Source organism: Bufo bufo, chromosome 2 (genome assembly GCF_905171765.1).
Source record: "Bufo bufo chromosome 2, aBufBuf1.1, whole genome shotgun sequence".
Classification (NCBI taxonomy): Eukaryota; Metazoa; Chordata; class Amphibia; order Anura; family Bufonidae; genus Bufo; species Bufo bufo.
In genome coordinates, this window is record NC_053390.1 from 502,743,166 (window position 1) to 502,763,640 (window position 20,475).

At 46.9% G+C, this 20,475-nt stretch overlaps 1 protein-coding gene across 1 annotated transcript in view; it reads right to left on the reverse strand.

The window, feature by feature from the left end:
• Positions 1-20,475, reverse strand: part of IFI30 (IFI30 lysosomal thiol reductase) — a 56,889-nt gene that overhangs the window by 23,103 nt on the left and 13,311 nt on the right. The window contains exon 3 of the mRNA XM_040417819.1: positions 2,946-3,020. Within this exon, the coding sequence (XP_040273753.1) occupies positions 2,946-3,020 (75 nt within the window). The remainder of the gene's footprint in view (positions 1-2,945; positions 3,021-20,475) is intronic.

Below are 20,475 nucleotides of genomic sequence, written 5' to 3' on the forward strand. Positions count from 1 at the left end.
GAAAGGTCCTCTTTAAGAGAAGACAATGGCTCACATTTAGACAAAATGTTGCATCCCCTTTTAGACATACAATGTTTATGACACAAATACACCAAAAAGAACGAGTAAAATTTTCTTCCTTGAAATATTTAAACACCCTAAGGCCTCATGCACACGACCGGGTTTTTTTGCGGTCCGCAAAAACGGGTTCCGTTTTTCCGTGATCCGTGTCAGTTTTTTCTTCCGTGGGTCTTCCTTGATTTTTGGAGGATCCACGGACATGAAGAAAAAGTCGTTTTGGTGTCCGCCTGGCCGTGCGGAGCCAAACGGATCCGTCCTGACTTACAATGCAAGTCAATGGGGACGGATCCGTTTGACGTTGACACAATATGGTGCAATTGCAAACGGATCCGTCCCCCATTGACTTTCAATATAAAGTCAGGAGTTAATATACCATAGGATCAGAGTTTTCTCCAATCCGATGGTATATTTTAACTTGAAGCGTCCCCATCACCATGGGAACGCCTCTATGTTAGAATATACCATCGGATTTGAGTTAGATCGTGAAAACTCATATCCGACAGTATATTCTAACACACAGGCGTTCCCATAGTGATGGGGACGCTTCAAGTTAGAATATATAATCAGAACTGTGTACATGACTGCCCCCTGCTGCCTGGCAGCACCTGATCTCTTACAGGGGGCTATGATACGCACAATTAACCTCTCAGGGGCGGCACCAGAGGGGTCAATTGTGCAGATCACAGCCCCCTGTAAGAGATCGGGTGCTGCCAGGCAGCAGGGGGCAGTCATGTACACAGTTCTTAGTATATTCTAACTTGAAGCGTCCCCATCACCATGGGAACGCATCTGTGTTAGAATATACTGTCGGATTTGAGTTTTCATGAAAAAGCTTTTATGCAGACGGATCTGCGATCCGTCTGTGTGAAAGTAGCCTACGGTCACGGATCACGGACGCGGATGCCAATCTTGTGTGCATCCGTGTTTTTTCACGGACCCATTGACTTGAATGGGTCCGTGAACCGTTGTCTGTCAAAAAAATAGGACAGGTCATATTTTTTTGACTGACAGGAAACACGGATCACGGCCGCAGATGAACAACGGCCACGGATGCACACAACGGTCGTGTGCATGAGGCCTAACCTTGTCGGCACAAGCCTAGGAAATCCCAAGCCCCCTCACGTTTCACCTGAGCACCTCTGTTCAGTTCCCCCCACTGCCCATGGATCTGGTCTATAAACAATGGACACAGGCCGTGTCCATGGTAATCAAGATGGTGGTGGCCACATGATTTACCCACATGACCACTACTCTGGACGTATCCTCTTCTGTGTTTGTGCGGAGAGCTTTCAGCACATGCACAGATGCATGGAGAGGATTAGGGATCGACCGATATTGATTTTTTAGGGCCGATACCGATAATTTATACCGATATTCTGGGAATTTTCATTTTTAAAAAAACAAAAATTCCTACACAAATCTGCTGAAAATTAATATGTTTTATATATATATATTAATATATATATATATATATATATATACAATACAGACCAAAAGTTTAGACACACCTTCTCATTCAAAGAGTTTTCTTTATTTTCATGACTATGAAGGCATCAAAACTATGAATTAACACATGTTAAAGAAACTCTTTGAATGAGAAGGTGTGTCTAAACTTTTGGTCTGTATTGTATGTATATATATATATATATATACATATATATATATATATATATATATAAAAAACATATTAATTTTCAGCAGATTTGTGTAGGAATTTTTTTTTTTTCAAAAATGAAAATTCCCAGAATATCGGTATAAATTATCGGCTATCGGCCTGAAAGTTCACAAATTGAAGCTCATCAAGAGAATGCCAAGAGTGTGCAAAGCAGTAATCAAAGCAAAAGATGGCTACTTTGAAGAACCTAGAATGTGACATATTTTCAGTTGTTTCACACTTGTTTGTTATTTATATAATTCCACATGTGTTAATTCATAGTTTTGATGCCTTCAGTGTGAATCTACAATTTTCATAGTCATGAAAATAAAGAAAACTCTTTGAATGAGAAGGTGTGTCCAAACTTTTGGTCTGTACTGTATATATATATATGCGCAGGCAGACAACCCCTATATATATATATTAATTTATTTAACAGAAAATATGGCCATGAGATCTCCCTACCCCCACACTGCGCAGGCGGAGTTAGCCGCACTTGCGCACTGGGCCGTAATATTTCCCTACTGAGGCTCTCCGGCGCAGTGGGACACTGCGGCTGAACTCTGCTGTGAGATTTTTCCCTAAACTGTCCGTTTGCGCATGCGCAGTTCGTCAAAACTCAGGAACGCCTCCTCACGTCATTAGCGGTGCGACCGGAAGTTAGGAGGTAGGGAAATCTCACGAAGTAGGGTAATGTAATGTTACACCGGCTATGTGATTCTGCAGCCAGCTCCGGCCTCCTGTATATGAATTAATGAGAGAGTTATCTTCATTGGTGGTGCAGTGGCCATAGCCCCTCCCCTTCTCTTGTCCTCCTTCCTCTCATTGGCGGCAGTGGCAGCAGCAGCACAGGGGGAGGGAGACACTGCTTCCTTCTCCTCTGTGCTGCTGAGGGAACACGGAGAGCGCTGTCAGCAGCGCGATCCGTGTTACCGATTCGTTATCGGAATATCGGCAAAATAGATGCCGATACCGATAACGGTCAAAATACTGAATATCGGTAAAACCGATAATCGGTCGATCCCCAGAGAGGATCCATGGGCAGCGGTTGGTCACTGAACTGGAGTGGTCAGGTAAGAAAGGATGGGGGTTTGGGGTTTTCTAGTCTAGTGCCCAATTTTTGCCAACCCATTTAACTAAGTTGTGGCCAGAGTTGGGCAGTAGTGTGGCCCACAGCTTTGTACTAATGCCCTTCCTTTGTTTTATGTGTTGTTTGCACTAATATACAGACCTCTATTGTATTTACGTAGCATTCATCTGGTCCATGCTGACACGTAAACTCCCATTTTCCAGAGACGTTTTTCTCCTATAAAATAAATAAAGAGATAATCAGGGGCATTTATTAATATGTTTACGTCAAAAAGTCGCCAATTATATTGGTCACTATATTTGCAACCTTTTTGAGCTTCTTGATGGATTTGCAATGAATTACATCAGAAACTGACATAAGTTATAGCTCAAGTCTACGCCAGACTGCGTTTCTGGTGTATGGAGTGCCAGAGGAGCACCTGATTTTTTAAGAGGCGCATCTAACTCCAGCCACGGGGGATCAAGACTGGAAATGCCAGTCTCAATAAATCTCCCCCACTGTGTGTTTCTAAAAAGAAAATATGTAACATAATGGACTGCATATGACAGGTTTCTGGACCTGGACACAAACAGGTCCTATAACTTTGATCCAGACGTCAAAGCACAGGACAGCCACACAAGCTGGCCGGCCCATTAATCATCAGTGCCAACCGCAATGATAACTGTTCCCTATGGTATAAGAATGATTCCAAGTTTAAATTTTATTAAACACAGAAATTTTGTGCTGCAATCATAGCAGATAATAGAAACATAGAATGTGTCGGCAGACAAGAACCATTTGGCCCATCTAGTCTGCCCAATAAATATTCAGCTTTTGATCAAGATTTCTTACTTCAATATTTAGTTTTGGCTCACATTTCTAAGCTTTCCTTTACCAAGGACCCATTGCTATAATTCATTGTTCTTCAGCCTGTCCTAGCAATAAAAAGTGACCATTGATATGAACTACTGAGTATCTACTGGCAATAAGGCAGTAGATTCTGTTTTTCTTACAGAAATGGCCACATCAATTCAATAGAAAAATTCTATAACTAAAAAATAACTAGCAGAATGAGAACAACGGAGCGGGGCGCAGCATAGCGTAGTGTAGCCTGACTTAGGGGGAAGTTGAAACAGGAAGGGGTTAATGTATCTGGTAGGATAGGCGTGGGACTAGGGATTCGCGGGCAGTATATAATCCTGGGGGGAGGAGACACCTCCCACCTGCGTTCAGTATTTTCAGTCAAGTTTGCAGGTCAGTCGCAGCATGGCATCTTTAGATGATTAATTGTTGGCAGTGAGGGCAGCAGCAGAACGTCATGGTCAGGCATGGCTGCAGGATAGTCGGCGGGTGGCTTTAGCGGGTCCGGCCGGGCCCCCAGTGGCGCCTGCAGTTAGAACGGCGGCGCTTAAGGAGCCCCGTTCTGGGCCCTCCGCTGCCGTCGGATGGGGCTGAGTCGGTTACGGTTAACCCCTGCCGGCACAGCGGGAGGAATCCTGCGCAGTGCCAGGCACCGATGGGAGAAGGACGCGCTGTCCTGCGTCCTTCGTCTTCAGCTCTACGAAGGGGGATGAGTTCTAGTGCGGCTTTCTGGTGTGGAGCGAGCCGGCAGACGGACCTTACCTGTTCAGCCTGCGGGTAGTGTCCGGTCCGGGAGAGCGGTGGAGCATGCGGCCTCATCTGTGGACGGTGGGGGCCTTCCTGGGAGTACAGCGGCGGTGAGGGAGCGCGTCGCGGCCTGCATCCTCTGGCCGGCGGCAGTCTTCATCTGTTCGGCGAGGGAGCACGAAGCGGGGAACAGCGACGCCGGTAGAGAGGCGGTACTGCAGGCCAAGATTCTTCTTGTGCGCTGGCTGTGGACTCAGGATTGGCCCCGCCCACAGTGCAGCATGGGGGGGTGACAGCGGTGCTGGAGATGGATGCGGCTATCGGTTTTCAGGCCGAGGAGCCTGTGATTGCGCAGATATTTGAGGAAGGTGGGGGTGCGCAAGGTCGGCGGCCATCTGGAGGTGGGCCTAGCTTCTTTGACAACTGTGAGTTGCAACCAGGCCAGGCAGACGGCGGCCTTGAGGATGCGGCGGGTGCCGATCCTTCCACATCATCGGCACAGAGCGGACCGTGGACGGGAGGACCTACAGGGCGGTCTGCGGCTGCTGGGAAGACACCCCAGGGACAGCCAGGTGAGCGATCTTCGTGTCAGAGACAGACCTGTGTTGAGTCGGGATTGGGGGGTGACTTGGGGGGGCTGTCTGGGTCTGAAGGTTTAGCGCGGGAGCTTTTGTCGGGTATGCTATCACTGTTGGCGCGCTTGGGTTCTGGTTCTGGGGCGTCCCCGACGGCGGTGTGGGCGCCTGCGCCAGTGGTGGGCGGGGGAGTATGTGCTATTGCGGATGCCGTTGAGGGCACGCCGACTGTTACGGCAGGTGCTTTGGCGGGGGAGACGGTGGCGTGTGGGGGTAACAGAGTCAGGACGGGGGAGGACGTCAGGATGGCGGACTCGGCGAAAGGGAAGGTTTATGTCTGTTTTGAAGGGCCTTTGGGGGCGCATTTGAAGGTTGAGGTCAGGGAAAGAATTTGGAAGGACGAGTATGTTGAGATATTCTCGTTGCTTCCGCTGGAAAAGTTTAATTTGGATAGGGGGAAGCCGGATGAAAGCAAAAAGGAGGAGGAGGAGAAGTGGCGGTATAGGTTGATTCCGTGGACATTTTAGAACTGGCTTTAGACTTTTGCGATCTTTGCGAGTGTGGTGGGTGAGAAGGCGCCGGAGAATTGTTCTGCCTTATTTTGTTATATGGATGCGATTGGGGAAGCGTATAGGACATATTGTGGGGTAGCATGGCTCCGGTATGATGAGCAGTTTAGACAGAGAAAAGCAGTGCGATCGAGTATCAGGTGAGACCACAAGGACATCAGCTTATGGATGCGGCTAATGACGGCTCCAAAGGGTGTTAGCCAGCCCTTTCTGTCCGGGGCCGGGGGTTCCTCGGCGTCAACGTTCAATAGCGGGAATAGAAAGGGGTGCTGTTGGCAGTATAACGAGGGTTACTGTAGATACCTCGCCGATTGCAGGTTCAAGCACGAATGTTCAGGTTGCGGGGGGTCCCACAGCTTGTCGCAGTGTTTTAAGCGCGGAAGAGGCATAGGATTTGAGGCTGTGCACAAAGGGGGCGACTCCCGTGATGGTGGAAGAGATGGTACCGTTGCTAAAGACATACCCAAATAGGGAGGCTGCGGAGTTGTTGTTGAGGGGTTTTAGGGACGGTTTTGTGATCCCGTGCGTGTCAGTTCAGGTAGAGGTCGCGGCTCGCAATCTGGCTTCCGCCTTGCGATGGCCTGAGGTGGTTGCGGAGAAGATTGGAAAGGAGGTTGCTGTGGGGAGGATAGTGGGCCCGTTTGTTGATTGTCCTTTGCAGGATTTGTGGGTTTCCCCTCTGGGGCTGGTTCCTAAGAAGTAGCCGGGCAAGTTCAGGCTTATTCATCACCTGTCTTTTCCAGCGGGGTGTTCGGTTAATGATGGTATTAGCGATGAGTTATGTTCAGTGTCGTACACGTCTTTCGATGAAGCGGTCCGTTGGGTGCGTCGTTTTGGCCAGGGGGCCTTGTTGGCAAAAACTGATATTGAGGCAGCGTTCCGTTTACTGCCCATTCATCCGGATAGTTTTCATTTACTGGATTTTAAGTGGGAGGGTCAGTTTTATGTTGATTGTTTCTTACCGATGGGTTGCGCTATTTCGTGTTCACTGTTTGAAACGTTTAGTTCTTTTTTGGAGTGGGTGGTGAAGCAGAAAGCTGGTTAGAATTCAGTGTTGCATTACCTTGATGATTTTTTGTTTTTGGGACCAGCAGGATCAGGGTTTTGCTCGGTTTTGTTGCGAACGATGGAAAGGGTGGCGGCCAGGTTCGGCATGCCGTTGGCGCCCGAGAAAACTGAGGGGCCTGCTACGACTGTCAAGTTTTTAGGTATTGTAATTGATAGTGTGGCAATGGAATGTAGGTTACCTGAAGATAAGGTGGCAGATTTGTTGAGTGAGGTGGTTTTCCTGAGTAGGGCTAAAAAAGTGCAGTTGCGGCGGGTACAGTCAGTCTTAGGTAAATTTAATTTCGCGTGTAGGATCTTGCCGATGGGTCAGGTTTTTTGTAGGCGCTTGGCCATGGCTACGGCAGGGGTCACGGCACCTTTTCATTTTTTGCGGTTGTCATCTGAAGTGAGGGCAGACTTAGTGGTCTGGGAGCGTTTTTTGGGCGAATGTAACGGGGTTCTGAAGGTGCACTCGGTCCCCCATTGCCCGCAGAACTGTTGCTTAGCTTTGGGAATGAGGATCTGTGTTTGACCTCATTCCCAGGGCGGCTTTACTAGCTGGGTGGCTCCCTGCTCCTAGTCTGCCTTGAGCGCCGAGCTGATCACTCGGTGCTCGACTGGTTGGTCTGTCGCGAGGCAAGTAGGCAGGGCCAGGGGTGAGGGTGGAGCGCAGTGGTCACTTCCCTCCCCCCTGTGTGTGTGTGTGTACGCGACCGTTACAGATTAACAGGCCCAATAACCACTGTATAATGAATCCTGGTGACCCTGACTGACCATGTCTCTAATCTGACGCAGAGGGTGCAGGAGTTAGGGGAAAAACTCAGTTCTTTTGAGTTAGGGCAAGGTTCTTCCACTCCTCAGGCCTCCAGTCCGCATTTTGAGCCCCAGATTAAGCTCCCAGAACCCTTTTCTGGAGACCGGAAGAAGTTTCTCTCTTTTAAGGAGAGTTGCAAACTTTACTTCCGTTTGCGCCCCGTGTCCTCTGGCCCCGAGAGTCAACGCGTGGGCATTATCATTTCCCGATTACAGGGTGATCCCCAGGACTGGGCATTCTCTTTACCTGCTGGCGCCAGTTGTTTATATTCTGTGGAGTGGTTCTTTCAGGCCCTGGGTACCCTCTATGATGAACCAGACTGGGCTCTAGTAGCCGAGACGGCTCTAAAAGCACTGGTTCAGGGCAATCTACCAGCGGAGGATTATTGCACCCAATTCAGAAGGTGGTGTGTACCCTCAGGATGGAACGAACCAGCCCTGAAGAGTCAGTTCAGGTCAGGTCTGTCTGATAAATTAAAGGATCTTCTGGTCAGTTATCAACTTCCAGAGACCTTAGAGGAGATGATGACCCTTGTTGTCCGACTTGACCGACGGGTTAGAGAGAGACGACAGGAACAACAGTTCTCTTCCCAGATGGTGGTCCAGCCAGAGGCCTATCCCAGAGACAATGCTGAGGTCTCCACCGAGGAACCCATGCAGGTTGGCATGACCCGAGGGAATCTTCGCCGCAGACGTGGAGAATGCTTTGACTGTGGAGATCCTGACCATTGGATCAACCAGTGTCCCAAGAAGGTCCTCTCTGTCAAGTCTCCTAAGGCAAGGCAACCTAAAGACCAGGTACACCCTGAATTTTCTAAATGTAAGCTTTCAGTACCCATTACGATTTCTCTGGGAGTAGATAAATGGCCGGGTAAGGCCTTTATTGATTCTGGCTCAGCGGCTAGCTTTATTGACTCTGAGTATGCTGTAAGATTGGGTATTCCTATGTTTGCCTTACCAACTCCTATCCATGTCATGGCTATTGATGCTACTCCTCTTATTGGTGGTACGGTGAGCTTATGTACCTCAGAGATTTCTCTAACCGTGGGTGTCTGCCACTCAGAGAGATGTTCGCTTCTAGTCCTGGAGAACCTACCTGCTGAGGTGGTACTAGGGATGCCTTGGCTCCGACTACATAACCCCACTATAGATTGGTTCAATGGGGAGTTGGTGAGATGGGGGCCTAAGTGTGACTCGTGCTTGTCCGTGGTACAGGCTGGGGTCTCAGTAAAGTCTGATACTTTACCCTCTGTTGTTAGAGAATATTCTGATGTATTCTCATCACCAACCCCGGAGGTTCTACCCCCCCAAAGACCTTATGATTGTACCATAGAGCTAGTAGAGGGGGCCAAGTTTCCTAAAGGACGAATTTATAATCATTCTATGCCCGAACGCAAGGCCATGGAAGATTATATTAAGGAGAGCCTTGATAAAGGGCATATTAGACCTTCTGTCTCTCCTATGGGGCGGGGTTTTTCTTTGTTAAGAAAAAAGATGGTGGTCTTAGGCCATGTATCGATTACCGGAGATTAAATAAAATCACTGTCCAAAATAGATACTCCCTCCCATTGATTCCGGATTTATTTAACCAGGTTCTGGGGGCAACCTGGTTTTCCAAAATTGACCTCAAAGGGGCGTACAATCTAATCCGAATCAAGGAGGGAGAAGAATGGAAGACGGCGTTCAATACTCCGGTAGCACACTTTGAATATCAGGTGATGCCTTTTGGACTCAGCAATGCCCCAGCTGTGTTCCAAAACTTCATGAATGACATTCTTAGGGAATTCTTAGGTAAATTTGTTATTGTCTATCTTGACGACATTTTGATATTCTCTCCTGACTTCGAATCCCATGTGTCTCATGTTAAACAAGTATTAGAGGTGTTGAGGGAGAATCAGCTATCCGCTAAACAAGAGAAATGTGTCTTTGGTGTACAGGAGATTCTGTTTCTAGGGCATGTTCTGACTCCTCACGCCTTCAAGATGGATCCTGGTAAGGTACTAGCAATTAAGGAATGGGTAAGACCTTCATCCTTAAAGGCCTTACAACGGTTCTTAGGTTTCGCCAATTACTATCGTAAATTTATTATGAATTTTTCCGTAATTGCTAAACCGTTGACCGACCTTACTAAGAAAGGGGCGGAAGACAGCTTTTAACACCCCTGAGGGGCATTATGAAAATCTAGTTATGCCTTTCGGTCTGACCAATGCCCCTGCTGTCTTCCAACATTTCGTTAATGATATTTTTAGTCATCTCATCGGCAGGTTTGTAGTCATATACCTAGATGATATCTTAATTTATTCGGCTGATCTGAAAACACATGAGGTGCATGTCAGGCAAGTACTGCAGGTCCTACGGACGAATAAATTATATGCGAAAATTGAAAAATGTGTCTTCGCCGTTCAGGAATTACAGTTCCTGGGATATCTATTATCTGCTTCAGGTTTCCGCATGGATCCTGGGAAGGTCCAGGCAATTTTAGATTGGGATCTTCCTGAGAACCTTAAAGCCCTTCAACGGTTTTTGGGTTTCGCTAATTTCTATAGAAAGTTCATTAAAAATTATTCAGTGATCGTTAAACCCCTTACCGACATGACTAGGAAGGGGACGGATTTTTCCAAATGGTCTGACGCCGCTAAAGATGCATTTTCCTCTCTAAAGGAGAGGTTTACCTCGGCACCTGTTCTAATTCAACCTGATGTCTCCCAGCCTTTTATTGTCGAGGTAGATGCGTCAGAGGTGGGAGTGGGAGCTGTATTGTCTCAGGGTCCGTCTCCTGGCAAATGGCGTCCTTGCGCTTTCTTTTCCAAAAAATTATCTTCTGCGGAGAAGAATTATGATATTGGAAATAGGGAACTGTTGGCGATTAAACTGGCGCTTGAAGAGTGGCGTCACTTCTTAGAGGGAGCAATCCACCCCGTCACGGTGATTACGGATCACAAGAACCTTCTGTACCTAGAATCGGCTAAGCGTCTCACCCCTAGACAAGCTAGGTGGTCGCTATTCTTTACCAGATTTAACTTTGTAATCACCTATCGTCCTGGGGCAAAAAATACCAAGGCAGACGCATTATCTCGTAGTTTCCCTGGAGGGGGTAATGTTTGTGATCCGGTACCTATTTTACAAAGAGGAGTGGTTGTCTCTGCTGTACACTCTGTTCTAGAGGGAAAGGTGTTAGAGGCTCAGGGGGACGCCCCGGCCTCTTGCCCCTCAGAGAAATTGTTTGTACCGTTAAACCTGCGTCTTGAATTATTAAAAGAACATCATAATTCGGCACTTGCTGGACACCCGGGTAGTAAAGCAACCTTGGAGCTTTTATCTCGTCGTTTTTGGTGGCCAAGGTTGCGTCAGGATGTAATGGATTTCGTGTCTACTTGTTCTACTTGTGCACGCGCGAAAGTCTCTCATACACGTCCAGCAGGGTCTTTATTGCCACTTTTCATCCCCAATAGGCCATGGACACATCTGTCAATGGTTTTCATCACTGACTTACCGTTGTCGGCGGGTAAAACAGTTATCTTGGTAGTAGTAGACAGGTTTAGCAAAATGGTACACTTTATTGCGCTACCCGCACTTCCTAATGCTAATACTCTCGCTCAGGTGTTTATCAGTGAAATCGTGAAGCTTCACGGGGTCCCTTCCGATGTGGTTTCGGATCGGGGAACCCAGTTTATTTCTAAGTTTTGGAAAGCTTTTTGTTCCCGTTTGGGGGTTCACTTGTCCTTTTCCTCAGCTTTCCATCCTCAGTCGAATGGACAGACTGAGCGTACCAACCAAAACCTAGAAACATATTTAAGGTGTTTTGTGTCTGAAAACCAAGAGTTGTGGTCATCATATTTACCGTTAGCTGAGTTTGCCATAAATAATCATTATCAGGAGTCCACTGGCAAGTCACCATTCCTTGGTGCATACGGTTTTCATCCCCAATTTTGTACTTTCAAAGAGGGGGGGTCTTCTGGGGTTCCCGAAGAGGAAAGGTTTTCTTCATCTCTTTCATCGGTATGGCAGAAGGTGCAAGTTAACTTTGAAAAAGATGAGTGGTAAATATAAATGCATGGCCGATAAGAAACGGTCGCCAGGTCCGGACCTAGGAGTGAATGACTATGTGTGGTTGTCTACTAGGAATATTAAGTTGAAGGTTCCTTCTTGGAAACTGGGTCCTAGGTTCATTGGTCCCTATAAAATAGTAGCCGTCATTAACCCTGTGGCTTTTCGCCTGGAGCTACCTCAGACTTTTAAGATCCATAACGTCTTCCATAAATCGTTACTCAAGAAGTATGTTCCACCTCTAGAACCATCGCCGCTGCCACCTCCTCCTGTTATTGTGGCTGGTAATCTGGAGTTTCAAATAGCCAGAATTGTTGATTCTCGTCGGGTCCGCCGCTCTCTTCAGTATCTGGTGCATTGGAGGGGTTACGGTCCAGAGGAAAGAATGTGGGTTCCAGCGTCAGAGGTAAACGCCAACAGGTTAATTCAGACTTTCCATGCCTCTCATCCGGAGAGACCTGGTCCTGAGTGTCCGGAGGCCCCTCGTGAAAGGGGGGGTACTGTCACGAGGGTATCAAGAGCCACGTCTGACTCCGTTATACCCGGGGTCAGGAAGTCGCAGCGGGTGGCTGCGCGCTCTATATCTAAAGATCACGTTGTTTCTTAGTGATTGTTTTCTGTGTTTGCCTTGCTATCCTTTTTGTCTCACTCAGGGATCCGTAGCTTCTCCTCCTCAGCTGTTTCTTGTCTGCCACTCCCAACCTCCTTATATTCTCCCCTCACACTTCTCTAGTTGCCAGTTATAGAGCTTCCTGCCTGGACATCTATACTGACCCACTGGAGTTGTGAATCCTGGTTGTCGTTCCAGAGTGCTACCCTCCGGATCCCTGTTGGGCTTATTGTTGTCTCCTGTTGTCGCCCACCTGGGATTATATGTTGAGTCCGTATTGTCTGTCCTCCCCTTGGTGTTTTCCCTTAGAGCTAGTGGTGCGGACTAGTGTTCCCACCGCCCTGTTCACTATCTAGGGCTCAGCTCAGGGAAAGCCAGGGCTTTAGGTACGTGATCGGCGTACGGGTGAGGAACCCGTCTAGGGACGTCAGGGCAGCCAGGTGCCAGCCGCCAGGTGAGTCAGGGGTCACCACCTTCCCTCTCACTTGGGCAGGGCCTTCCTCGTTTCCTCCCTCTGTGTCACGTATGTGATAGCCACGCCGACCGTGATAGTATCCTTGTGTCTTATTTTGGGTAGAAGGGTGGGGTAAGTAGGAAGGTACTGTGGGTGACTGAAGGGATCTTCCATCCTATTAAGTCATAATAATCATAACATAATAAACTGCATTGGTTACTGCTCTTAAAGGGCTTCTGTCAGCAGATTTGTACCTATGAAACTGGTTACATGTGTGCTTGGCAGCTGAAGGCTTCTGTGTTGGTCCCATGGTCATGTATACCCACATATTAATGAGATAAATGAAGTTTTGATATATGCAAATTAGTCTCTAGAAGCAATGGCGGCGTTGCCATTGCAGAGAGAGCTGAACCCATTGCTCCTAGAGGCTCATTTGCATATATTAAAACTTCATTATTTTCAGCAATGCAGGCACATATGAACATGGGACCAACACAGATGCCTTCAGCTGCCAAGTGCACATGTAACAGGTCAGCCAGTGTCATAGGTACCAATCTGTTGACAGATTGTTCCCGTTATAACAAGTTATAGGGGATAACTATCAGATTGGTGAGGTCCTACCACTGGGACCCCAATCACGAGAATAGGGCTTGGTACCCTATAAAGCCCCCCCTGAAATGGACAGAGGGCTGGTTGGAAAAGCACGATGCCGCTTTATTTATGTTCTATGGAAGCGCCAGAGATAGATAAGCACTATACTCTGCAATCTCCGGAACTCTCATAGTAATGAATGGAGGGCGGCGTGTATTTCTAACTAGCAGTCCATCCATTTTAGGAGGACTTCTCAGGGTCTGGGGCCCTCATTCTTGTGATTGGTGAGCAACTCTACATACATTCATTGACAAAAAAATAACACACTCAGATAGAAATGTTGGATTGCTGTAGATTTTGGGTCTTGCCATAAGAGGGTGTAAAACTGCTTCCCCAGCTGCTCTATAAAAAGGCTCTGATAGGCTACTTTTGGGTAGTATACCTCTTTGTGAGAGATCGTTAACTGCTACGATGCACTCAAAGACATTTTGCTCAGTTGACAGACTTTGAGAGGAGGAGCATCATTGTACTGAGAGAAGCAGGATTGTCATTTCAACAAATCACCTGCCATCTAGACTATTCTGACCTAGCTGATAGATGGAGTTGGAAGCAGTGATTACATGAGGGCACGCACATACGGTGAGCAGGCTCTGGACAGCTAAGCCAGAGCACCAGTAGAGAGGAACTTTTCATCTGCTGACAAGCATGCACAACTCTTAGTTTTATTGTCCACCATCCAGACACAGGTGGCACCTTCATTACACACCTGTGTCTCTGCCTGGACCATTTCCAGAAACTTAGCAGAAGGAAATTTAGTGTCATGTGTCCTGCCATTGACAGCTAGCCACCGTTGCGTTTGTTTACAGTGGTGTCATGAACGAGAAACCAGGACTGTTATGGACTGGAACCGTATTTTTAGCAATAAATCCGGGTTTTGTTTGGGATACTATGATGGTCAGGTTCGAGTATGGAGGCATTGTGGTGAGCGCTTCAGTCCTGCCTTTCCTGTGGTAGGGACACACTGCTTCAACTTCTGGTGTGATGATCTGGGAAGCCGTTGCATACGACAGTCGTTCACGCCTAGTAGTGATATGAAGAACACTAACATCTCAGCAATATATATATGCAGGACATCCTGCGGCCACATGTGTTGCCTCTCATGGCAGGGCTTCCAACTAGCATTTTTTTATCAGGATAATGCTCTCCGACACACCAGGAATGTTTCGACCAGATTGCAACATTTTCTTGACCTGACCAATTTAGCATTTATGGGACTAGCTGGGACCCTAGCTTTGGCAACCTACGAGTGTGCAGGATCTATAGGCCCAGCTGCAACATCTGAGAGCAAATGTGGCGCAGGGTACCATGGTACAGAACCTGTATGCCTCAATACCCAACCATATCTCATCTTGTTCTAGACACATTTCTGAAGTGGTGAGAAAAAGGGGGGAGGGCTTGGTGGGGGGTGTCGGGACTTTGCATGGCCCCCTGGATTTACTATAACTTAAGACAGAAGCTGCCACTGCCCCTAGCCGGTGTAGACAAAAATTTCTGCCGCATGGCAGGGCAGAGATGCGCCTAATTAAGATGAATCTGCCAGTGCAGAGAGATCAAGACTGGCGTATGGGTACGCCAGCCTTGATATATCTCCCCTATTGTCTTTAGTAGTCTCCAGGTCTTTGTTCCATGAGACACAGTTCAAAATGGGACATACTCTTAGTTTCTCAGCAGGACCACTTACTTCTGAGTGTAGCCGATTAACTCCTTAAGGACACAGCCTTATTTCATCTTAAGGACCAGGCCATTTTTTGCAAATCTGACCAGTGTCACTTTAAGTGGTGATAACTTTAAAACGCTTTGACTTATCCAGGCCATTCTGAGATTGTTTTTTCGTCACATATTGTACTTCATGACAGTGGTAAAATGAAGTCAAAAAAATAAATTTTTATTTATAAAAAAAATACCAAATTTACCAAAAATGTGTAAAAAAATTGCTAATTTCCAAGTTTCAATTTCTCTACTTCTATAATACATAGTAATACCTACAAAAATAGTTATTACTTTACATTCCCCATATGTCTACTTCATGTTTGGATCATTTTGGGAATGATATTTTATATTTTGGGGATGTTACAAATCTTGAAATTTTTCAGAAATTAAAAAAAAAACAATTTTTAGGGACTAGTTCAGGTCTGAAGTCACTTTGTGAGGCTTATATAATAGAAACCACCAAAAAATGACCCCATTCTAGAAACTTCACCGCTCAAGCTATTCAAAACTGATTTTACAAACGTCGTTAACCCTTTAGGTGTTCCACAAGAGTTAATGCCAAATTTTCCATTTTAACCAATTTTTTCCACTAACAAAGCAAGGTTTAACAGCCAAACAAGACTGTATCTTTATTGCCCTGACTCTGCCGTTTACAGAAACACCCCATATGTGGTCGTACACTACTGTACGGCCACACGGCGGGGCGTAGAGGGAAAGGAGCGCCGTGTGGTTTTTGGAGGGCTGATTTTTATGGATCGGTTTATTTACACCGTGTCCTGTTTCAACCCCTCTGATGCACCCCTGGAGTAGAAACTCCCTAAAAGTGACTGTATTTTGGAAACTATGGGATAAGGTGGCGGTTTTGTTGGGACTACTTTTAGGGTACATATGATTTTTGGTTGCTCTATATTACATTTTTGTGAGGTATGGTTACCAAAAATTGAAATTTCATCTCCATTTGCCATTAACTGTTGAGTAACACCTAAAGGGTTAAAGTTAGTAAAATCAGTTTTGAATACCTTGAGGGGTGTAGTTTCTTAGATGGGGTCACTTTTAGGGAGTTTCTACTCTAGGGGTGCATCAGGGGGGCTTCAAACGGGACATGGTGTTAATAAAAAAAGGCCATCAAAATCGGCCTTCCAGAAACCATGTTGGTCCTTTCCTTTTGCGCCCTGCCTTTTAGTGATACAGCAGTTTACAACCACAAATGTGGCGTTTCTGTAAACTGCAGTATCAGGGTAATAAATATTACGTTTTGTTTGGTTGTTAACCCTTGCTTTGTTACTGGAAAAAACGGATTGAAATGGAAAAGTGCCAAAAATAGCTGTTTTGGCACCGTTTTTTTTTTTTTTGGACCGTGTTAATCTGGGGGGTTAGGTCATGGGGTATTTTTATAGAGGAGATTCTTACAGACGCGGCGATACCTAATAATTCTACTTTTTTTTATAATTATTTAGGTTTTAGACTATATTATCCTTTTTGATACAATTTTTTTTTTGTATCTATAAAGTCTAAGAGTCATTTTTTTTAAACGTTTTTTAGCCGATTATCTTATGTAGGGGCTCATTTTTTGCGGGATGAGAGGATTTATTGGCACTATTTTGGGGGCTATATGACTTATTGATCGCTTGCTATTAAACTTTTTGCTATGTAAGGTGACAAAAAAAGTTCGTATTACCTACGCGGCAATACCTAATTTTGTATACTTTTTTAAAATTATTTTAGTTTTTACAATTTTTTGGGGTGTCTCAAGTCTGAGAACGAGTTTTTTTATCCAATTGTCAGTGGCTAAATTGGGATATAAATTTAGTACTCCATGGAAGTGTGGTACTTCCTAAAGCAACCGTCAATGCAGAGGCCCGGATGATCGGGGCACGTGTTGCACTGAGTAGTGATGTCCTTCCGTATCCCCCTCCTGCGACACACTCTGCACTTTTTTTGGGTTCGTCCCTTCTTTCCAGTATGGGGGACCACACCTGGAAAGTGTTGGCCAGGGACGATCTGGGCGCCTCCAGTTCCCGAGGTACTCCGGCCTGCTCTTTCCTGGTCCGAAAAGATCAGGGCCTTGAGGACTGCTTCATAGAACTGAAGGAATGTCCCTGTGTTGCCAGTGCTCTGGGACAGCACAAAAGAGTTGTACAAGGCGACCTGCACCAAGTAGACCGCAACTTTTTTGTACCATGCCCGGGTTTTGCGCATGGCGTTATATGGCTTGAGGACTTGATCAGAGAGATCAACTCCTCCCATATACAGATTGTAGTCGACGATACAATTGGGCTTGAGGACCGTTGCCGCGGTACCTCGCACAGGGACTGGGGTGATGCCGTTGCCATGAATTGTGGACAGTACAAGGACATACCTCTTGTCCTTATATCTGACCAGCAACAGGTTTTCACTGGTAAGGACACGGGTCTCACCCCTGGGATAGGTACCTGGAGGCGGTGGGCAGGGAGGTCGCGTTTATTTTTCCGCGCGGTCCCACAAGCGGACGTGGATCTGGCGGCGAGGGACTGTAACAAGGGGATACTAGTATAAAAGTTATCCACGTACAGGTGATAACCTTTATCTAGCAGTGGGTGCATAAGGTCCCACACAAGTTTCCCGCTAACACCCAGAGTGGGGGGACATTCTGGGGGTTGAATATGGGAATCTCGCCCCTCGTACACACGAAACTTGTAAGTGTACCCTGAGGTACTCTCACAAAGTTTGTACAACTTCACGCCATACCTCGCCCGCTTTGAGGGAACATACTGGCGGAAAATGAGTCTCCCCTTGAACGCAATGAGAGACTCATCAACCCCGACCTCCCTTCCAGGTACATAGGCCTGTACAAATTTGGCCCCAAAGTGATCGATGACCGGCCGTATCTTATACATAATATAGAACAGAGAAAAAAAAAGAATGAAAAAATCTGGGCGCCGACAGGGGTGGTTAGGATAGTGCAAAAAGGAAAAGAGAAGGGAGGGGGAGGCAGCTCCACGAAGTGTTTGTGATTACAGACACTTAACAGAATAGTATATAAGTGTGCAGGGTGATATATCTACAGTGTTGAACAGAGTCAATCACTTGCAATATAGACCCTGAGGACGAAATGAGGTAAAGAGAGCGCCAAACCCCGTTTCAGAGCACAGTTAGAAATGAAATAGAAAGCACCACTCGCAGTGATGGCGACTATATGACACAAAATGTATCATAAAACAATAACGTGAAGTACAGATGGTAAGTACTCCGGATAGAAGACCCTGAATACACACAGCTATAGAGAAAGGCCCGACTAAAACCATATAAAAATAATAATAATAGTATAAATGGTATAGTTAGTAATGATAAAAATGTGAAGTGCCCCTCAGGGCAATTTCACAAGAGTAACACTCACTTGTGTGAAATTGCCCTGAGGGGCACTTCACATTTTTATCATTACTAACTATACCATTTATACTATTATAGTATTATTTTTATATGGTTTTAGTCGGGCCTTTCTCTATAGCTGTGTGTATTCAGGGTCTTCTATCTGGAGTACTTACCATCTGTACTTCACGTTATTGTTTTATGATACATTTTGTGTCATATAGTCGCCATCACTGCGAGTGGTGCTTTCTATTTCATTTCTAACTGTGCTCTGAAACGTGGTTTGGCGCTCTCTTTCCCTCATTTTGTCCTCGGGGTCTATATTGCAAGTGATTGACTCTGTTCAACACTGTAGATATATCACCCTGCACACTTATATACGTATCTTATACAGACGGTCATAGACAGGATCACCTTGGGGGGGACATGCTGCATTATCTGAATAATGCAGGCATTTCCGGATGGCCTCAAACCGGGTACGTGTCATGGCCGTACTGTAAAGTGGGGTCTGGTAGAGGACTTCCCCACTCAAGTAATGCCTGACACTAGGTTTCTTGACTAGGCCCATGTGCAGCACGAGGCCCCAAAATGTCCTCATTTCAGCTGCACTGACCGGGGTCCTGCTACAGGCCTAGCCAAAAAGGAGCCCGGGTGTTGAGCAACGAACTGTTGGGCGTACAGGTTCGTCTGCTCCACCATTAGATTTACCAGTTGGTCACTGAAAAAAAGACTAAAAAAGTCATATTCAGTGAAGCCCACTATGGAAATCTGGATTCCTGATTGGCCTACAAACTCAGGAATCACGGGCTCAAATCACTCTGGGGTACACCAGATAAGTTCACCGGCAGGGGGCTCTGGTGGATTTAACTGGTGGGCTGGAAAACTAGTACGAGCCCCAGAGCTGCTCGTACTAGGGTGGGCCACAGGGTCCCTAGCATGGCGATCCCCTTGCTCCGCCACCTTGGGGGCTCATCATCATCGCTAGATGATGAGGAGGACGCGGATGACAACAGGAAAGTGGGGTCATCCTCGTCCTCACTAGGACTTTTGGACTCAGAGGCAAGCTGGGCGTATGCCTCCTCGGCCGAGAACGTCCGGCGGGCCATAGAGGAGTGTGTGTCTGCATGTGTGTGTGCGTGCGTGTAAATCTTTATTCAGTGTGCGTGTGTGTGGGGGCACGGGTGTTCACGTACTTATCCCTAAAACTAACAGAAAAAAAAAAAAGACTAACTAAAAAAAAGGGGAAAAATGTGAAAAAATGTTTTTTAAAAAATTCAAAACCACTGATCAAACGTCCGAAGTTGATCAGCAGTGGGGTGTGCGATGCGCTAACAGTGGCCGGACGCTAAGAGTGCCGGCCACAGTCAGTGTACGCACAAAAAAAAAAAAAATAATAATAGTGCCTGCGCCCCAAAAAAGTTGTGGGGGGGGCAGGGGGGGCAAGCGTCAGCACCCCTGGGGGGTCTAGGGTCACACAGCTGTGCTGTGGACCCCAGACACCCTACTTAGGGTGATGCAATAAAACTTTTTTTCACACTAACTTTCCCTTTATTATCCCTGCCTAGCCCAACCTTTCCCTAGACTTTCCCTAATTACCTGCTGATCAGATGGGGGGGCTAGGGCACAGATCGGGTCCTGGGGCAAGGATGGGTGTTGGGGCACAGATGGGTGATGCTGGCTCAGATCCACACGTGCACAGCAGCGCTCCTCTCTCCTCGGGCTCCGGACACAAAAGGAGGAGGAGAGGAGTGCTGCTATGATTTGAATCTCCCGCCGGCCCGCCCACCTACCAATCAGAGGCAATCCTGAGAGGTGATGTCCCCATCACCACTCAGGATCTAAGGATGGTGATTGGTGGGGTAAAAACACACCACCGATCACCATCCTGTTCCGGGTTATCGGGTCCTCAGAGACCCGAATAACCCGGAAACGCAGCAAACCGCAGGTCTGAATTGACCTGCGGTTTGCTGCGATCACCTACACGGGGGAGGGGGGGTCACAGGACCCCCCCGGCGCATTTGCCCCAGGTGCCTGCTCAATGATTTGAGCAGGCACCAGGTTCCGATCACCGCCCGCCGTGCGGCGTTGATCGAAAATACACAGGGCGTACAGGTACGCCCTGTGTCCTTAAGTACCAGGACATAAGGGCGTACCTGTACGCCCTGTGTCCGGAAGAGGTTAAACACATGGACAGCACACTGACCAAAAATTCATTAGTGTGAATAAGCCCTTAGGGGAAAATGTATCGTTCCCCTACGCT